This window comes from Haplochromis burtoni, unplaced genomic scaffold (genome assembly GCF_018398535.1).
Source record: "Haplochromis burtoni strain Fernald_Lab_line unplaced genomic scaffold, NCSU_Asbu1 Contig_18, whole genome shotgun sequence".
Classification (NCBI taxonomy): Eukaryota; Metazoa; Chordata; class Actinopteri; order Cichliformes; family Cichlidae; genus Haplochromis; species Haplochromis burtoni.
In genome coordinates, this window is record NW_024582379.1 from 3,209,966 (window position 1) to 3,227,573 (window position 17,608).

Sequence of the window (17,608 nt, forward strand, 5' to 3'; positions counted from 1 at the left end):
CAATTGTTGGCTGGTCATTCAGGCTAAGAAAGAGTTGTTTGTATGTACCACGTCCACACATTTGCTGTACATAAGATCAGTGTTTTCTCTGAACAAACCTGTGCCTTACCATAATGGAAGTGTCTGATATGATGGCATTGATAGATCAGAAACTCAATAAACACTGAAAAGACACTGCTGCTTGGTGTGTACTGCATTTCCATGACATGTCTTTTTAAAAGACTATCAATACCAATATTAGTGTTTCTGACAATTCATTTAGTAACATGCAGCTGAGCAGTTTCCAGGGAATCATTTTGTAGGGCTTTTACAGGAGCAGATACTGGTGCTGATGCTGGGTTCATGGCTTTCTACTGCCCTGCACAGCTCTCCTTGAGTAACCGCCTATCTCCTGAGCAGGGAGACACAGCAGAACTTCTTGGGATGGCATGACGGGCTGCAGGTGCCATCAAGAACACTAGCAAAAGCGATACTAGAGAAAAATCAGTTAGTGACAAAGAGAGCAATATTCTAGTAACCATTTGCAAAGCCATTCCCTTATGCAGGTGGTCTTGTTAGCTCTGCAGTGCACCTGTTGTAGCTTTCATTTGCAACAAAGCACAAGAAGTAAATTCTCAGTGTTTGATGCTTCTATCTGGACAAACTGACATCCATTGAGTTTAACTGACTTAATTTTATAACGTTTTGACTGAACTTTGGCTTTATGTGATTGGGTAGTGTATGATAGTATCCAGGCTATGAATCTAAATGGGACTAAAGCTGGTAATTTGTTTGCGATCGCCACTAAATTGTAGACTTAAAATTCTAATAGTTTTAAAGATGGTAATCATTATTGTTATTTAATTTGAAACTATTATTTTTCTGGTTTTAAAAAAAGAAAACTGATTAACGACAATCATGTTTTGAAATGATAGGTTTAAATATCTAGCTAAATATACAATAAAATGTGCACTAAACCATTAAATGTGTAAGATTTCGGAGAAATAGGATAGAAAAAATAAAAATAAGTAGATTTACCCGAGACGTTTTCAGCCATTGCACGGTCCTCCTGTCAACCAATCAGAGATCAGTCTGGCGAGATAAGTGAAGCTTTTGTGCCCTGAGTTAAGACTTACAGTTAACTTTGACCCTTAACTGCTTCAACGTAAGTGGGTCCAGACCCCAAAATATAGAGCCTGCCATTCCGTTCGGTAGGTGTATTCTGGTTGCAATTTTATAAATTGTGACGAGACGCTTTGGTTTGGTTGAGTCGTAAACTGCCTGACGAACTCCGCGTTGGGTGTCAATCTAAATCAGCTAAAGAAGGAAATAGCGAACTGTTTTTCTGGCTAGTTGTCGTCAAGTAGTTATCTGTCGTCTGTGAGTTTGGGTGAATATCATTGACTGATAAGCGCTAGCGTTATATCGGTTGATTTGGCTTTACTTCTAACGGTCGGCAGAAACTATCTAAAGGGGGGGAAAACGATGTTACATTAGCTTCTTGGCTTAGTAGCCTCTTCGTATGCGCTTATAAAGTTAGTTAGCTAGCGTTAACTTTGCGGTGATACCTAGTCGTGTATTCAATACGGGGTTATATATCTAGCAAAATAATAAGGAGCTAGCACAGTAAAACGTTTCGAGGTATTTCAAATATGCTTGTTAGTTATTACTGAGGAGGAATTTCCTTGCTAATTCAGGCCATCGTTGTCAGCTAACGTCAGCTACCTGCCTGAAACACTGGGTGAGCAAACCGAAAGTCCTGCTGCCAAGCAGTTTCAATGACTAACAACAGTGGCGGCCCATATAATGTCTGGGCCTATTTTAATAGAGCTCGATAAAAAAAAATAATTATTGTCGCCCGATGTTCAAATGGCACCTTTTTCACGAATCAGTCACACATATTCTTTAGCTTCAAACTGTAGCTCATATCAACGCCAAACTCACCAGAGAGCTGATTTAAATGTATCTTCCTCCTAACAACTTGCTGATTTGTTACTAACGTATTACTTTTCCCCCCACAGTCTTTGGCAAAATCATGGCAGATGAAAACACACAGTTCTGTGGCAATTGGTAGGTATAATATAATAGGTGGAATATTTTGCATCGCCCGATGAATATTTTTTATAGATTGACGTTATAAAAGGTTTCTTAATTTTCTTTGTCCCTTTAAGCAAACATGACATCCCTGAGGCCAATTTTACAACCCACGAGATTCACTGCAGAAGAAATATTTCTCTGTGTGATGTGTGCCAGGAGCCAGTACCCAGGTCAGACCTGCAGGATCACAAGCAGCAGGAACATACACAGGTAAGCCTGAAGAGGAGCGATGTAGACTTTCACATGATCTCTGCAATAGATAGATGTGTGCTCTCAGAGGTGGGGAATATATATATATGTGTGTGTGTGTGTAAAGAGAGAGAGAGATGTTATGAAGTTCAGTTTTATTTATTTACTGACAGCTCACAACAACTTTCCTCTCAAGGTGCTTTGTACTGTAAGATAAAGACCCTACAATTTTAGAAAGAAACCGCTATAATCACACGATCCCTGTTGGCAAGGACTTGGCGACAGTGGGAAGGAAAAACTCCCTGGTTACAGGAAGAAACCTTCACCCGATCCAGGCTCAAGGAGAGGCAGTCATAATCTGTAACCTGTAGGGGAAAGATGAGAGCGCAGAGAGAGCTAAGACAAAAGACACATTATGGATGTGAGACACAAACTTGATAACTGCTAAAGACAGCAGTATAAACACACAGGTCTGAGAAGACCTCATGCAGCCTAGGCCTATTGGTGCATAACAAAGGGAATGTTAGGCCTACCTGATTCATCCCTAACTATAAGGTGGATCAAAAAAGAAACGTTTAAGCCTAATATTAAAAATAGAGAGGGTCTGTCTCCTAAATCCGAACTCGGAGATGGTTCCATAGTTGCGGGGCCTGAAAGTCGAAGGTTTTGCCTCCCATTCTATGTTTGAAAACTCATGGAGACTGAAGTTAACTTGCAGTGCGAGATTAAAGTGCCCTTTTAGGATAATAATATATAAGGGATATAACGGGGCCTAATTATTCAAGACTTTGTATGTTGAAAGAAGCTTTGTAAATTCAATTCTGAATTTATGAAAACATTTATTTGCTGTAAATTGATTCCACCACCCATTTGATTTCACTGGATTCTCTTACTTTATGACTCATTTGGTGTTACTTAACAAAAGGAAAGGGCTTAAGGAAATGAAAGTTGGCTAACTTGAAATGAAGAAATAGAAACTCAGAAGGAAGATGGCTGACAGAGATGTAATTGTGCGCAGGACATCTTGTCAGAAGGGAATAATAATGATAAAACACACGGTGATACATAGTCACTGCTTTTTAAAATATTTTTATGTACATTTTGTGTTTCTCAGTTGCTGAAATATTGTGATACATCACAGATGATTTTTTTTTTTTTTTGTTGCAGTGGTTCTCAAACTTTTTCTGAACCTGGAAAAAAAGTTTCATCCTGCTCTCTACAAGTTTTATTAATGTGTAAAGTGTAAAAAGTTAAAGTTAAAAAATGTAAAAGTTAAATTCTTCTCAAGTGCAAGTTCTGTTAGTGTATTTTTTTGGGGTGGGGGAGTTGTTTTTTTTTTCTTTATTTAAACCTTATTGGATTCTAAAGTGTCACAACAGTGATAATGATAATGTAATAAATCCTGTGCTTTTCATTTTAGATTACCTGCAAGTGTGGTTTGAAGATTGAGAAGAATAATTTGGATGCCCACCAGGTATTATTGGAAAGCCTTTCCATTCCTTATTTTTATAACTCTCAGCTTCGTTAATCTTCATTAAATCCTGCGTCTTCATGATGATTGTCTGTTGCAGAGCTCTGAATGCTCTCAGCGGCTGGTTCCATGCCAGTACTGCGAACTGGAGCTTGTCTTCAGTCAGTCCAAAGACCACGAGGATTATTGTGGAACGCGCACTGAGCCTTGTCCCTACTGCAAGTGCAATGTAATGCTGCGAGAACAAGCTACACATCCGGCCTTATGTGGAAGCCTCACACCGCCCCAAGAAAGAAACAACAGTAGGATGGGTCGAAGTCCAGGGGACCCTCAGTCAGGGGCATGGCTGGAAGCTCACTCTATTAGAAACCCCCTGAGAAGCCAAGAGAGAGGCCCGAAAAATAATAACGTCAGTGCAGCAGAGCAGCAGGTCTTTCCCCGACCTTCAGTTTATAATACTTCAAGGGGATTTCGGCCCTTAGGAGACTGGAGAAATATTTCACCACAGAATCCTTTCAGCAGCTGTGAGTGTTTTGATTGATACATTTTGAAACAGCAGCACACAAATGAATGCTCCAGAAATGTAACTAGCTGAAAAATTAAAATACTTTTATAAGGTGTTGTAGGTGCTTAAACTGAAAAATGTGTTATTTTACCCCATTGCTAGATAATTGCTAGGTATCATGATCATATCATCATAACGTGTGTTTTAGATCAGAAGCTTCAGGGGCCTAAGATGTACCTGTGTGCAAAATTTGGTTCCTCAATTGCGCGGGAGGACACACATACACAGACAGAACATACACAGCACTGTGTGTTTGTCTATATCAGCATAACCTCAGTGTTATTGGCAGTTTTCTTCAAAAACTTGTGAAATATTGCTTACACTTTAGGTCTCTTACTGTCATGTTTGTTTTACACTTTACATTTTACCAAAAATAATTAAACAGACATTTATATTTTCTTTTACTCTACATTTTGCATAGAGATTAGAATGAATTTGCCATGCTGTTGAGTTATTTTCCTGAACTAATTATTTATTTATTTTTTTTAAATATCTTGTACTTCCAGTGCTGGGGCAAAGTGATTTTCTGCACAGCAGAAGTGGCAGCACATGGGCACATACTGAGCACACTCTGGATGATGATTCATCTGGTCTGGACTACATGTTGGCTCTCAGCCTGCAGACTGAAGGAGACACGGGGGCCAGAGGTGTCGAGGGCAACGTGTGGAGTGGTATCTGGGATCACAAGATTGGAAAATCCAACACTTCTCTGTCCAACAACAACTATCCAGACTTCACTGTTGGATCGAGTACAAGTGCAGTGCAGGACCACGATCAAAAAGGTGAGTTAATGTTTGCTGGAAACATCAGGTTATTCGGATATCCATTTATTGATCATTTCAAATTGTTTCCCCAGATGCAATGCTGCCTTGTGAATTTTGCGAGGAGCTGTTTCCAGAAGACGACCTCATTTTACATCAGGTTTGAGATTGCTTTTGATTGGTGCTTCTTTGAGTCTCAGTGCTAACTCAATGTTACCACTCAGAGTTTTAGATGTCGGAAAGTTCCTTTAAATCGGCTGAGCTAAAACCTGAGTGGGGTCACAGAATACACGATGGACAAAAGCACTACAGTCACATGGTGCCTGAAAAGACTGCCGTGTGTCACAATTATACACTTAGACAATTGTTGCTTTGAATAATAATAAGGATCTTTTGCTGATTTTCTTCACGTCCAACATTTCTAAACGTTGTTTTACTTCCGCCTGTAATAAGGCATGGTGTAAGTTTAGAGGGGGCCAGTTTCAGCAAATGAAAATAAAAAGGAGCAGTTCATCCTCCCCAGACTTATCAAAGTAAAAGCTTATATTCATTTGCTTGCATTTTGGTGTTTATTGGCTGTATAATCAGTGAAAAAAAAAAAATTTAAAGTTGGTTCTTTGAGAACAAAACATATCAGTATTCATAGCAAATCTATGTCAAGTTGTCTTTGGAAGGAAAACACAAAGCATAAATCATCAAAGAACTCCTAGGAACTGTATTTCCAAGTAACATTAAACTGCTTTTATTCTCACAGAGTGGTGATGTTTAACCTAAAAAACTCGGTATAACTTTAAAATACTGCTTGCAACTAACTCCCCTGTAATTAAATGAAATTTCAATGCATTTTAATTTGAAATTACAATCTAATTACCGTATTTCCCGGACTACAAAGCGCACCTAAATATTAGCCGCACAAGCTAAAATCAGGGGAAAATCCAGCTTTGCACATACATTAGCCGCACCTGACCAAAAGCCGCAGGTGTTTCAATGTTGACTTATCATATGTAAGAGAATATGCACAAAGGGAATTGTCAGGAAAGAGATGGCTGTTTGGAGACATCACTTTTATTAATATTTTGAAAAACAAGTTATGGGTACATATTTGCACATGTAGTACATAACAGTAGCCTACAGCACACCAGAAAAATAGATTCGGACTACCTTTTAGGCTCAGGTGCAGTGACACAGCTTTAACAAGAAGAAAAGTCAGTCATTCACCACCATCTTTCTCTTCTTCCTGCGCACTAAAACCACCAAAGTCCTCTTCTCCAGTGTCGGATACAAACAGGCTCAGGATGGCTTCGTCATCCACTCTTCTTCTCTCCTTCGTTGTCACTTTCAAAACCAAAGAAATCCTCATTGTCAGTGTCAGAGTCGAACACCCTCAGAAGGGCCGTGGCGGTGTCCTCCTCTCCATCATGCAGCAGTCCAGCCCTTCAAAATCCGTTGGTGATCGTGGATGTTTTCACACTTTTCCACGCTGTCAGAATCCACCGGTGGAGTTGGGCATAACTTGCTTTTTGGGCATAACTTGCAAGTTTATCGCCGCTCATCATCCACGACTCCCGCTGAACGCGTACCGCTACTTTGAAGTTTGTTTTTCGCGCTACTTCGTACGGCACTACGTTGCCTGGCGGACGGACATGTGACTAACATACCACTCTTGAACCCCGATCCTTCCGCCAGGCAACGTAGTGCCGTACAACAGCGGAACACACAAAACAAATCGTCTTACGATATCACAAAAATCACGGACAATCCATAGAAAAGCCGCACCTGACTAAAAGCCGCAGGGTTCAAAGCTTGTGCAAAAAGTAGCCGCTTATAGCCCGACATTTACGGTATATTTACCCACTAATACCTAAAGGTAGGTACACGTGAATAAGGGGCTTACAAGTCAGGCTTTTACAGGAAACAAAGAAATAATTATACTGTAATTAAATTAAAGTAGCATGTAAATAATTTTACATATTGCATGAGTAAAACGATTTCGTACTTTGTGGTACACGGGCTGTATTATGGAGTGGATTAATGTTGCCTTTTTACGTCTTTATTTTATTTTTATTGTATTTTTTTACATCTATATTTAATATTCATTATATTGACGTGCATTATGGATGCACAGCCACCCTCCTGTTAAAAGCTGACTTGCTGCCCCGTTATTCTAATGTGCCCAACCTTTTAAGCATTTGTAGGTAAATATAATCGCTTTTTCTTTTTTTTTCTTTTTCTTTTTTAAATAAAATACATTGAAATGCCATTTAACTTCTGGGGAATTATGCTCTAAGTCATGGGCTATTATATAGTATTACCATTATAAACTATTAGCAAAAACTCCATTGTATTTCAGTGCAGAAGTCTTCACGCAGAAGCCCAAAACACCATAACACATAGGTGCACCTGTCCAGGTTTTCAAGATTCCTATTGGTGGAGCTTCTCTGGTGGAAAATGCCACTTTCATCCTAGGTGGAAGCTTAACATTAGTGGAACGTCATTACAAACGATCATGTATTCCTTATAAAGTCCTGTTTTATTTTCTGATGATGGCTTGTGTGGTGAAATGCATTGGATTTCTTTTGTTTTGTTTTTTAGTTTGAACAGTTAGTTAGAATACAGGCGTTGTGAATTTTATTTAAAGAGACGGTGCCTTTGATGATTTTACCCTGTCAGTCAAGTTATTTTAAATAAGATATTGCCATTTTTGTTATAAATGTAAAATGTTTAATCACTAACTCGTTAATTTCTTTTTTCTTTCTTTCTGTTTTTTTGACTAATAAACTTACATATTTCTGATGGCGTCCACCCAGAGGCTACACCTTGAAACTAACCTTTATGCATATCTGACAGGAAATCATGAGATATTTCCTCTTAGAGAAACATTCATTTACTCAGTCTAAAAGACCTGCTTCTGCCTGCCAAGTAACTTCAGCTGACATTTTCAGATATTTTCCCTCTTTTGGTCTGAGTCCAGCCTCAGCTTTAGTTCATAACCTCTGTGTATTTCTGGTTCTCTTTCTAAGCCTTCTGCACACACTGCTGCCCTCTCAGTTGGCACTCTGTATTGTTAAATGACAAGTAATTGTGTGTGCTGCTCAGTGTAAAATACTTAGATCCAGACTGATATCACACAGCGTGCAAACATTTGCATACCTTTGGTTTATCTTCGATTGTTCACAGTCCACTTAAACTCTATGCATGTTGGAGCACATGCCTTATTTCCATCTAGACATAACATGACAACTTGACTTACGTAGGTTTCAACAGTGTCCACTTTTCTCTGTTTCAGACTGGATGCAGTCCTGCTTCGGCCTTTGCGTCTTTCAGCAAACAGCCCTCATCTCCACCTAAAGATGACAGGACCAGCACCAGTACTTCAGGGCTGATGCACAGCCTTCCTGACACACTCGCTTCTAATATCCCCACCTTCCCGCGGTCAGTCTCCCCAGCGTCCTACAGTCCTCCAGCCAGTCCACTAGAGGGCGATGTGGTCATACCATGTGAATTTTGTGGAGTTGCTCTTGAAGAGGCTGTAGTCTTTCACCATCAGGTATTTCACTCGTCTAATTACCCAGCCAATACAAAACTCCCACTTCATGATGACTGTTAGGAACTCTGTGCTACCTTTTAAAATGTGTTCAACTACATGTGTATGTATTGGGTTTTTTTTTTTAAAGTTTTATTTATTTTGTTTGTTTGTTTTGTTGTTCTTTAATACAGGACAAATGTGATATGCGCCCCCAGAGTGCTCACCCTCTGAATAACGTAACAAAAGCATCGATCAAAAAGCCACTAAGCCCTGGTAGAGAAGCCTTTGGGCTGCCGTCCCCAGAGTTTCAGAGGAGAATAAGGCACCAAGGTAAAATCTGACATTTATTCAGAAACCTGAAATATGGGAATAGATAACTGACTAATTCTGAGAAATCTAAATATGCCATTTGCAGTGATGTAGTAATATATGGAGACATTGTTTTTTATATGAGCAGAAATAATTTTGTAAGTCTGTGTTTCAACAGTGATTTAGCGATTTGACGCACTTGTGTTTAAATGACATTTAAAATGTCTTTGTTCTCATGGTTTAGTCACGTTTTGGCATTTTAACCTTTAACAAAAGCAGGGGAAAGTGTGTGTAAGTGTGGGGGGTGGGGGTGGGTGACAGACGGCAAATGGCCTGGGTGGACATAAATCCAGGCCACTGCATTAGCCTTCAGTATTTGGGTCACGAGCTCAGCCAGGTGAGCTGTAACAGCACATAAATCTAAAACAACTTTGTTCAGCAAACAAGCCTTCATCAGGGAGTTAAATGTGATCACAGCATGAGAATAAAATTCATTTAGATATTTTATGTTTATGTGTGTTTAATTGAGTTTTCGTTTGTACTTGTGGTTAGATAAAATCAGAATTAAAGAAATGTTCAATTCAGTTTAAAGAAACTACATACATAAAGCTAGAATACCTTTCATGCAGTATCAGCAAACACGTTTGTATAACTTGTTAAAGGTTTGTGTTGTTTGCATTTTATTTGGGTTACTAGATACTGTATGTCCAGTTTTTCTTCTGTTGTATCTACATCTGCATTTGTTTTCATTTACACCTTTTCTTTTTCTTTTCTTTTTTTAATTCTCTTGTATATAGCAGACTTCTTGGATGAGGACTTTGCATTTGACAGGGAAACACCATCAGGGCAAAACCAAAGGGGATGGCAGAAAAGCTGCATCGGCCAACCGAATCAAAGGAAGGCATCAAACTTTGATGTTTCGCTTAAGAACAGACCTCAGCAGGGCGAAGAAGCAGAAGGGACTCACTTTTCTTTCTGTGACACAGACAAGAATGCATCTCTAAAGGGGTAAAATAATTATATGTGCAAATATTTTTTTAGCTTTACATGACTGTTGTTGGTTTTTAAAAAATTATTAAATATATATATTTGCTGCACTTTTAGTGATATTTTCCCTGTGACTCTTAACAAGTAGTAAAGAAAATAGATGAATGGACCTGATATGTTATTAATATTCTCATTTAAATGTATTTTTCCACCAGACTTCATTATCCAGAAAACAAAGAAGGAAGAGGTAACAGAAGGAATCAAGTATCAAAGGTACACAACTTTTAAAATCCCATTCACCTACATTGATATTTGTTTGCATGTTTGTAGGATCAGAGCATGTACATGGTGAAAAAGCAAAAAGTTAACCCAGGCAACACCAGCTAATTTTCCTGCTTGTTTTTTTGTTTGTTTGTTTGTTCCTCAATTGTTTTTGCCAAAACTTAAACTTTAAATTAATGACAGAGCAGTAGGATAAAGTTAACCTATTCAAAGTAACCTGTTAATAATAAAATAAAATGTAAAAAAAACAAACAAAGCGAAAGCCTAAACTTTTTGTTTTGCAGGTGGCATAAAAAAGTAAAAGTAGAAAAAATTGAAGTTAAACCAAATAAGATGTTTCTGCTAATAATCCTAATTTGATTAACAATAAAAACACAGCACATTTATGCATAACGAGTGACGTACCTTGACAGTGTCTTTACCTTCCAAACAGTGCATACACTGTGCACAATCTCTACTGACATACATTCGGTGGTTTATAGTATAGCTCTGACCATAAAACCACAGCCTCTGTGCACCAGTCTGTGCACACTGTTCTTTACTTTAAACCAATCACAGCACAGGAATCTAACCTGTTTATCCTCCACTAACCTGCAGAGGATTTTCATGCAGCCTTTAAATAGCAGTTAGTCTACCTCAGTTTGCTTTGCAGCAAGTTTGACAATATGAAAAAAACATAATGTCACATGTACAGGCCCAATATCTGATTTAAAAACATGAGGACTTACATGTAAGCTTTAAATTTACAGTTTATCAAATCCCACTAAGCAATTCTTACCTTTAGATTAACCTCTCTTCTTTCTCTCCTGTCCCCTTTCTTATCTTTCTCCATCTGGGAGTGAAATACAGCAGCTGGACCTTTAGCTGATGTTTGTTGAGCTGATTTAAAAACGCTGCATTTGTAATGACCTCACATTCCCTTAATGCTTACTCGTCTTCAGTATGGCTAGCGAGATGCTGAAGTACCTCAACAAACAACTGTAGGAAGGAAAAGCAAAGAGTAGTGAGAAAACAAAAACTATTCAAGTACAGATACCTGAAAATTGTACTTAAGTACAGTATTTGTACTTTGTTACTTTCCACCTCTGCCAATTAACATAATGTTTATTTTACTGGTCTGTACACTAAATCACCAGATTATTTCATCTCTTATCTTATTTGTGACAGTGTTGCATTTCACTGCTTTGGTTTTTAGGTTCTTTATAGATTTTTAATCACCATTTTATCAGCACTATCTGATAGCATCTCTGATGACAGTAGACGACACTCGTAGGGATTATTTTGGACAGGAACAAAAGTCACATGAGGGGTGAAGCGCCCCTTTTTATGTGGGCACACAGCTTAACAGAGAAAGTTGATAACCACTCGTGATACCTGTTATCTCTGACTGGGGTTTAGGTTTTGTTAAACCAGCTAGCACAAAGAAAGAACTTTGTTCAACACCCCTCTGTGAAACTTTCACAAGGAAAACATTGAGGATAGAGCAGGTCCAAAACAGCAGGTCATGGGAGCTCTTGGTAACATTTACTGAAAGTGGTCCAAGTCATAGCAACCAGTGAACCCAGCAACGGGGTCATGGGTGACAAAAACCTATTTATATGTCTATGGTGCAGCTAGGCCATCACAAAAGAGCCATTACCGCACAAACTGCTCCAAATCATACTGCTAGCTTTGATAGATGGATCTCACGCTGCATCACAGCTGTTTGCAGTTCTGTCCAATGTGCACAAAAAGTGGACCTTACCCAGTAAAGTAAGGCCAGCACTATGCTAAAAAGAAGGTTTGATAGAAATGTAACTGCACACTGATGCAGACCATGTGCGCTCTTCATGGTGATCATAGGATGATGCAAATATAAATACAAGGATGTAATTATTACTATGAAATAAGTGAGATCATTAATTCTCCGCACACAGAACGAGTTAAAAAAAGAAGAAGAAAAGTTTGAAGACATTTGATCGCAGAATAACTGTATAATTAACGTGAGGGCCACACAGCATGATTTTGAAAGCATTTTCACTTTTTTTTTTTCAACTGCAGTTACCCAAGAAGCAAAATGAAGAGCAGGACGAAGAGTGAGAGCTGAGACTGGTGCAGAAATGGAATAACCAAATCTTCTACTCTTCTGCTTTTCGTGTAACTTTTTGCACTTTTTGAAACTTAATGAAACATATAGCTATCTGCTAAGTGCCTGTGAGAGTGTTTGGATTTTAAAATTTATATCTTGAGGAATTTTACTCTTAGTATAAAAAAATAGAGTGCCCCTATTATGCTTCTTTGTAGCTTTGTAATTTTTATTTTGGGAGACTGCTACAGTAAGCTTACATGCCTTAATGTTCAAAACTACAATTTTCTCAAACTGTATACTTGTGAAATCTTCAAAAGCTCCCATTTAAGCTCCTCTCATTTTAAGAACCCCCGTTGCACAAAACCCTGCTCTGATTGGTCAGCTGGCATGAAAGCAAGGACAGCTCTGATTATATACTTAAGATAGTCCAGAATAGAAAGAATTTTGATTACTTCTAACTTTCTGTGATTAGTTTACATGTAAATATAAATGAAATCACAGCACAACCATTATCTCTTACTTATCTGAACCATCATGATGTGGCTGTTCTAACATCAAGATTATAGGAGTGCTGAACTCTGCCTCCTCAGATATCAGGGGTGCATGAAGACTCCTGCATACCGTCTTTCAGTCAGCAGAACATTTGGCATGCTTTGCTCTAAACTAAGATATTTTGGAATGAGCAGAAATGACTCTACTGTGAAAATCATGGCAGACTGTGAGGCAGCTGCTCGTTCTTTGTTTGAGGGAGTGCCAGTCTTGTGGCATTATAGGAGTGTGGTGCATAGCGATCTAGAATGAGTTCAGGAGCAGTGTTTTCTGGGGGTTGTAACTCCTTATGGACTTTATAACTTTGCAAACCTGCACAGAAAAGCTAAATAGTGTAGCCAGCGTAGCGTCACCTGTTCATTAGAGAAGTCCTGTTAGGAAGCCTCGAGCTGATCTTTAAAACTGCACACTCACTAGTTATCAATTTCTGATTGACAAGATGCTGACAGATGACTCCGACAAGGAGCATAATTTATAAAATGAACTTCATGTTTTATCCAGTATGAGCTGAAGCTAGCTACTGAGCCCATAAATACTCCTCAGGGTAGGTATCCCGAGAGCCAAGGAGCCGAGGACCATTTTTCACATAGCCTACAACCAGAGGAGACTGACCGCTTAAAAGGATGCAGGCCTGAGGCATACCTGGAGGTTATGTCCATCATTCACATACAGATTATATGCATAACACACTAAAGAATAGGGAAAGCCTACAAAGTATAATAGGGGCACTTAAGTCTGTTTGGTTTATTCATACATATTCTACTTTATATCAGATGTTTTATGGCTAACATGAAGCCTTCACTATAAATGCTAAGATGGACTTAATTTATACTGAATATAAGGTTGTTGTTTTTTTTTGGGTTTTTTTAAGACCTTAAAAATCACATCTTGGTTTATGAAGAAAACTGTGTGTGTGTCAAGGGCAGTCACCCGACCCCAACAGTGTGCATTTGTTAGACTTTATATTTCGTTTGTTACTCGAGCCTATTATTGTTACGTTTAATTTTTTTTTTTTTTTTTTTTTTTGTAACCACTATTTGCCGTTTCTTCGTCTTTCTATAACCTAAAGCACTTTGATAGATTTTACATTTAGTTTAAAGGGCTTGAGGAACAATTTTAATTTCTACATCTTTGACCAAGAGAAGATTTTTCAGTTCGATTGAACACCTGTCTTTTTATACTGTTAAACTTTTGTCTTTAATAATTTGTTTGTAACTACTCAGTAATGTTTTCATTTGTATTTAAATACCATCATATCTCGGATCATATAGAATTCATATAGAAAGCTTATAGAATTATATTTGTGGTGTTATAAGATGTTTTCTAATATTTTATGAAGTAGTGTTAAAAGTTTTGTATGTTTCTCCTCTAAGTAGTTAGGATAGATAGGATGTATTTTGTGTGTAACATAGGGCCTGCTCATATAATGAGATCTGCACATTTTGCCTTTGTGATCAAAATGCCCAAGTAGACAGCAGCTCATGAGCGAAATCACCTTGTGTGTTGTTTTTGTTGGATTTTAGGCTGACGTGCTGTTTAAGAACAGCTGTCTTGATGCTCTTTGTCTTGTGTAGTTATTAAAAGTTTTAAGGCGCACTTTGATAGTTTTGTGACTGGTGTTTGTATTTTCTTTTCCATATACATCACATGAATAAACCTGGTTGTAACAAAGTGGCAGAAAGACTAAAATATCTGCTCATGTTCTTCACTTAATCCACTGCTCATTTCTTTTCTACCGCCAACAGCGTGGCTAGGGAAGTGAAATACTAGTGTCTCTAACACTAAGAATACAGTATAAATGTTTTTATTTTAATAATATTTAAAATGTTAAATTTTAATATATTATATATTCATTAAATGTAAAGTTAAATACCTGTATGTCAAGACTTATTTTGTTTTAATTTGGATGATTTTTGGGTTAAAGTGCATGAAAATCAGCAATCCAGAATCTCTGATTATTTATTTATTAATTATTTTACTTTAAGTTTGAGTAAATTGCTTTGCTTTCTGTGTTAAACTGAGTGTATTTAGGCACGTAGGCATGCTTGAGATGACCTGCTGAAATTCAAACTGAGCATCACAATGAGGAAGAAAGGTAATCTATGTGACTGTGAACGTAGCTTGGTTGTTGGTGCCAGATGGGCTGCTCTGAGTTTTTCACAAACTGCTGATCTGGGATTTTCCCACACTACCATCTCTGGGGTTTACAGAGAACTGTCCCAAAACAGAAAATATCCTGTGAGTGGCAGTTCTGTGAGTGAAAATGTTTTGTTGATGTCAATGGCCAGAGGAAAAAGGCCAGACTGCTTCAAAAAAGTAACTCAAATAACCAATCGTTACAACCAAAGTATGCAGAAAAGCATCTCTAAATGGACAACATGAGGGACCATGATGCCGATAGGCTACAGCAGCAGAAGACCACACTGGTTATCACTTCTGTCAGCTAAGAACAGGAAACAATTTGCAAAACCTCATGAATAGATGATTGGAGAAATGCTGCCTGGTCTGAGTCTTGATTTCATTCAGATGGTAGGATCAGAATTTGGTGTGAACAACATGAAAGCATGAATGCCTATCAGTGGTTCAGGCTGCTGATGGTGCAATAGTGTAGGATACATTTATTTGGCACACTTTGGGCTCCATAGTGTCAAACAGTCCGACTGTCATTGCTGACTATGTCCATAACCACAGTGTAACCTTACTCTGATGGCTGATGTCACAACGGCCAAATAGTCTCAAACTGGTTTCTTGAACATAATGACTTCACTGTACTCGAATGACCTCCACAATCGCCAGATCTCAATCCAACAGAGCACCTTTGGGATGTGGTGGAGTTGTGTGATGCTATCAGTGTCAACATAAACCAAAATCTCTCTGGAACATTTGCACAAAATCTTGAATGAAGGCAGTAGTGAAGGCACACTTTGGGCGTCAGTTTAGCTTAGTGGGGTGAGTGGATGTCCATCTGCTGAAAGGTTACTGCAGGGGCCTGGCTCTAGTTCAACTCTGGGCTATTTCCTGTGTGTCATTCCCTCCCTGGTCTCTGTCCCACCTTTCCGGTCTGCTCTACTGCCCTGTTATCAACAATAAAACTTAAAAATCTACATTTATTAGATAAGTACTATCATATAAACTAATCCCTTATTTACTGTATAAACAGGTAATTACAGACTATAAATAGATGTAATTATTATTATAATTATTGGTAACAGGCATGTATAATTATTAGTATTATTTTAGGGAGGTTTCATGAATATTATAAAAAGGTAGGATTTTAATGAGAATCTTAAAGATTTGAGTGCCATATATACCTGGAGGCTATTTTACGTCTCCCCACACAGCGGCGCGCTTTGAATGAACGCCGGGAGAGGCCAGATCCAGCGAGGGGCGGGGTTACACCTTTCCGAGGGAATCCTCGGTTCAAAAAGCTCCCAACGTCTCCTCGTGAGAACTTCGGACTGTGTGTGCTTTCATTGTGACTCGAGAAACGGACGAAGACGACCGAGGTATGCTCTTGTAGCAGGACGAGGGTTTATTTCTGTTGTCAGAAGTAAAAAAAAGTTTCTACTGTGCTGAGTAGAAAGTTATAGACAGTGCGGATAATTTTTAAAAAGACGATAACAACAGCCTACGTGCCGTGCAGGTGGGTACAGACGTTGTTGTTGTTGATCGGGACACCTATCCCTATCCAGACCTCGTCTCACCTGAGCTCGACAGGACACTCCGAAATGTCCATGGAAAGCTATTCAGCGTTGGATGAGCCCTCTCTCCGAGCTTTGGTGAGTAGATGAATGGGAATACTGATGCTGAGCACTGTGGGATATAAGTGTGTTAGGGGGCTAAGTGATTCCTTTGTTCTGGGGGAAAATGTCTTTAAATGAAATGTGTGCTTTTAATCCAGGTAAATGTCTGTCTGATCACCGGTGATTGAGCCCAGTGCTGTTGATATATTCAGTATTTGTCTCACCTTTTGATACCTCACAGGTAAGAGTGTCCAGACAGGTGGTCTGCACGCATACAGAGCCATCTACTCCCAGTGCTTACCACTACAGTGGGAGTAATTCATCTCCAGTATATCCCAAACACAACAGCAGTACAAAAATTATGAGGGTTTGCTACTGGTGCCAGGGTATTTGAATCTTTAATAAATGAGTAGTTTTGTGTATAATCAAAGAAAACAGCTGTCAGTAGCTGTTTAAAGTAGCTGTTTAAAAAAGTTAATATCTAAAAATGTCTGATGCAGAATATTCAAAGTAGTTCATGATTAATAAAGTTATTCATGAGGCATTACGTCACAGGAGCATCAGTCAGTACTGACAGGAGGAATGTATCATTCACCAGGAAGTCTAGAAACATTTATTAGTTCTTATCAGGAAGGTTGTAATTAATTATGGAGGAGGGGAAAGTAACACCTGCAGACATGCCTACGAGGAAGTATGAGTCAGCTGCCCTTGTTTAGGCATGAGTTTGTCTGAATCACAGACACATACGCAACAGTCATACATGCAACAGATTCATTCTTTAGTTTTTTAAAATTTGCAATGACTTAAAGCCTTCAAGTTTGCATCTCTCAGCTGCAACTCTGCGTGGCTTTGCTTTTCTGTCATTACCCTCACTGGCTGATTTCAGAAGAATGTGCACTTTAAGATGGAAAAGAAGAAGGGGAAGAAAAAACCCTTGATTGCTGTTTTTAAAGATCGTTTAACCTGACAAGAAAAGAGCTGTTTGCTTTTGAAGCGAGTCAGGGTATGAATGCGATGTTTAGCTGACCTGCGTGCTGTTCCTTAAACCAAATCCATTAGAGTCTGGAATCATCTTGCCGACA

At 38.6% G+C, this 17,608-nt stretch overlaps 2 protein-coding genes across 10 annotated transcripts in view; both read left to right on the plus strand.

Moving 5' to 3' along the window:
• The first annotated feature begins 1,034 nt into the window (after positions 1-1,034).
• On the plus strand, positions 1,035-14,454 carry trafd1 (TRAF-type zinc finger domain containing 1). Of its 5 annotated transcripts, none has more exons than XM_005916297.2 (12): positions 1,035-1,190; positions 2,001-2,049; positions 2,151-2,286; positions 3,686-3,739; positions 3,837-4,260; positions 4,808-5,083; positions 5,158-5,222; positions 8,349-8,609; positions 8,780-8,918; positions 9,695-9,905; positions 10,100-10,157; positions 12,207-14,454. In XM_005916297.2, exons 2-12 carry the CDS (start codon positions 2,015-2,017, stop codon positions 12,243-12,245), a joined length of 1,698 nt encoding a protein of 565 aa, XP_005916359.1. In that variant the 5' UTR covers positions 1,035-1,190; positions 2,001-2,014; the 3' UTR covers positions 12,246-14,454. The 5 variants fall into 5 exon arrangements, with proteins under 5 accessions (XP_005916359.1, XP_014187156.1, XP_005916360.1 ...); XM_014331670.2 differs by lacking the exon at positions 1,035-1,190 and adding an exon at positions 1,218-1,720 and having other exon boundaries at positions 9,698-9,905; XM_005916298.2 differs by lacking the exon at positions 1,035-1,190 and adding an exon at positions 1,218-1,369.
• A 1,714-nt stretch (positions 14,455-16,168) lies between these two features.
• The window catches only part of smtnb (smoothelin b), a 58,202-nt gene continuing 56,762 nt past the window's right edge, over positions 16,169-17,608 (plus strand). For 4 of the 5 annotated variants that reach the window (XM_014331680.2, XM_005916303.2, XM_042218390.1 and 1 more), the window contains exons 1-2: positions 16,169-16,289; positions 16,427-16,562. In XM_014331680.2, the coding sequence (XP_014187166.1) occupies positions 16,512-16,562 (51 nt within the window). In that variant the 5' untranslated portion in view covers positions 16,169-16,289; positions 16,427-16,511. Of the gene's footprint in view, positions 16,563-17,608 lie in introns of all 5 variants that reach the window. The other variant, XM_014331685.2, reaches the window with a different exon arrangement.

Coding starts and splice junctions, on each gene's coding strand:
- trafd1 (XM_005916297.2), top strand. CDS start 2,015: ATGGCAGATGAAAACACACAGTTCTGTGGCAATTG. Junction 2,050..2,150: donor ACACAGTTCTGTGGCAATTG/GTAGGTATAATA, acceptor TGTCCCTTTAAG/CAAACATGACATCCCTGAGG. Junction 8,610..8,779: donor CTGTAGTCTTTCACCATCAG/GTATTTCACTCG, acceptor TCTTTAATACAG/GACAAATGTGATATGCGCCC.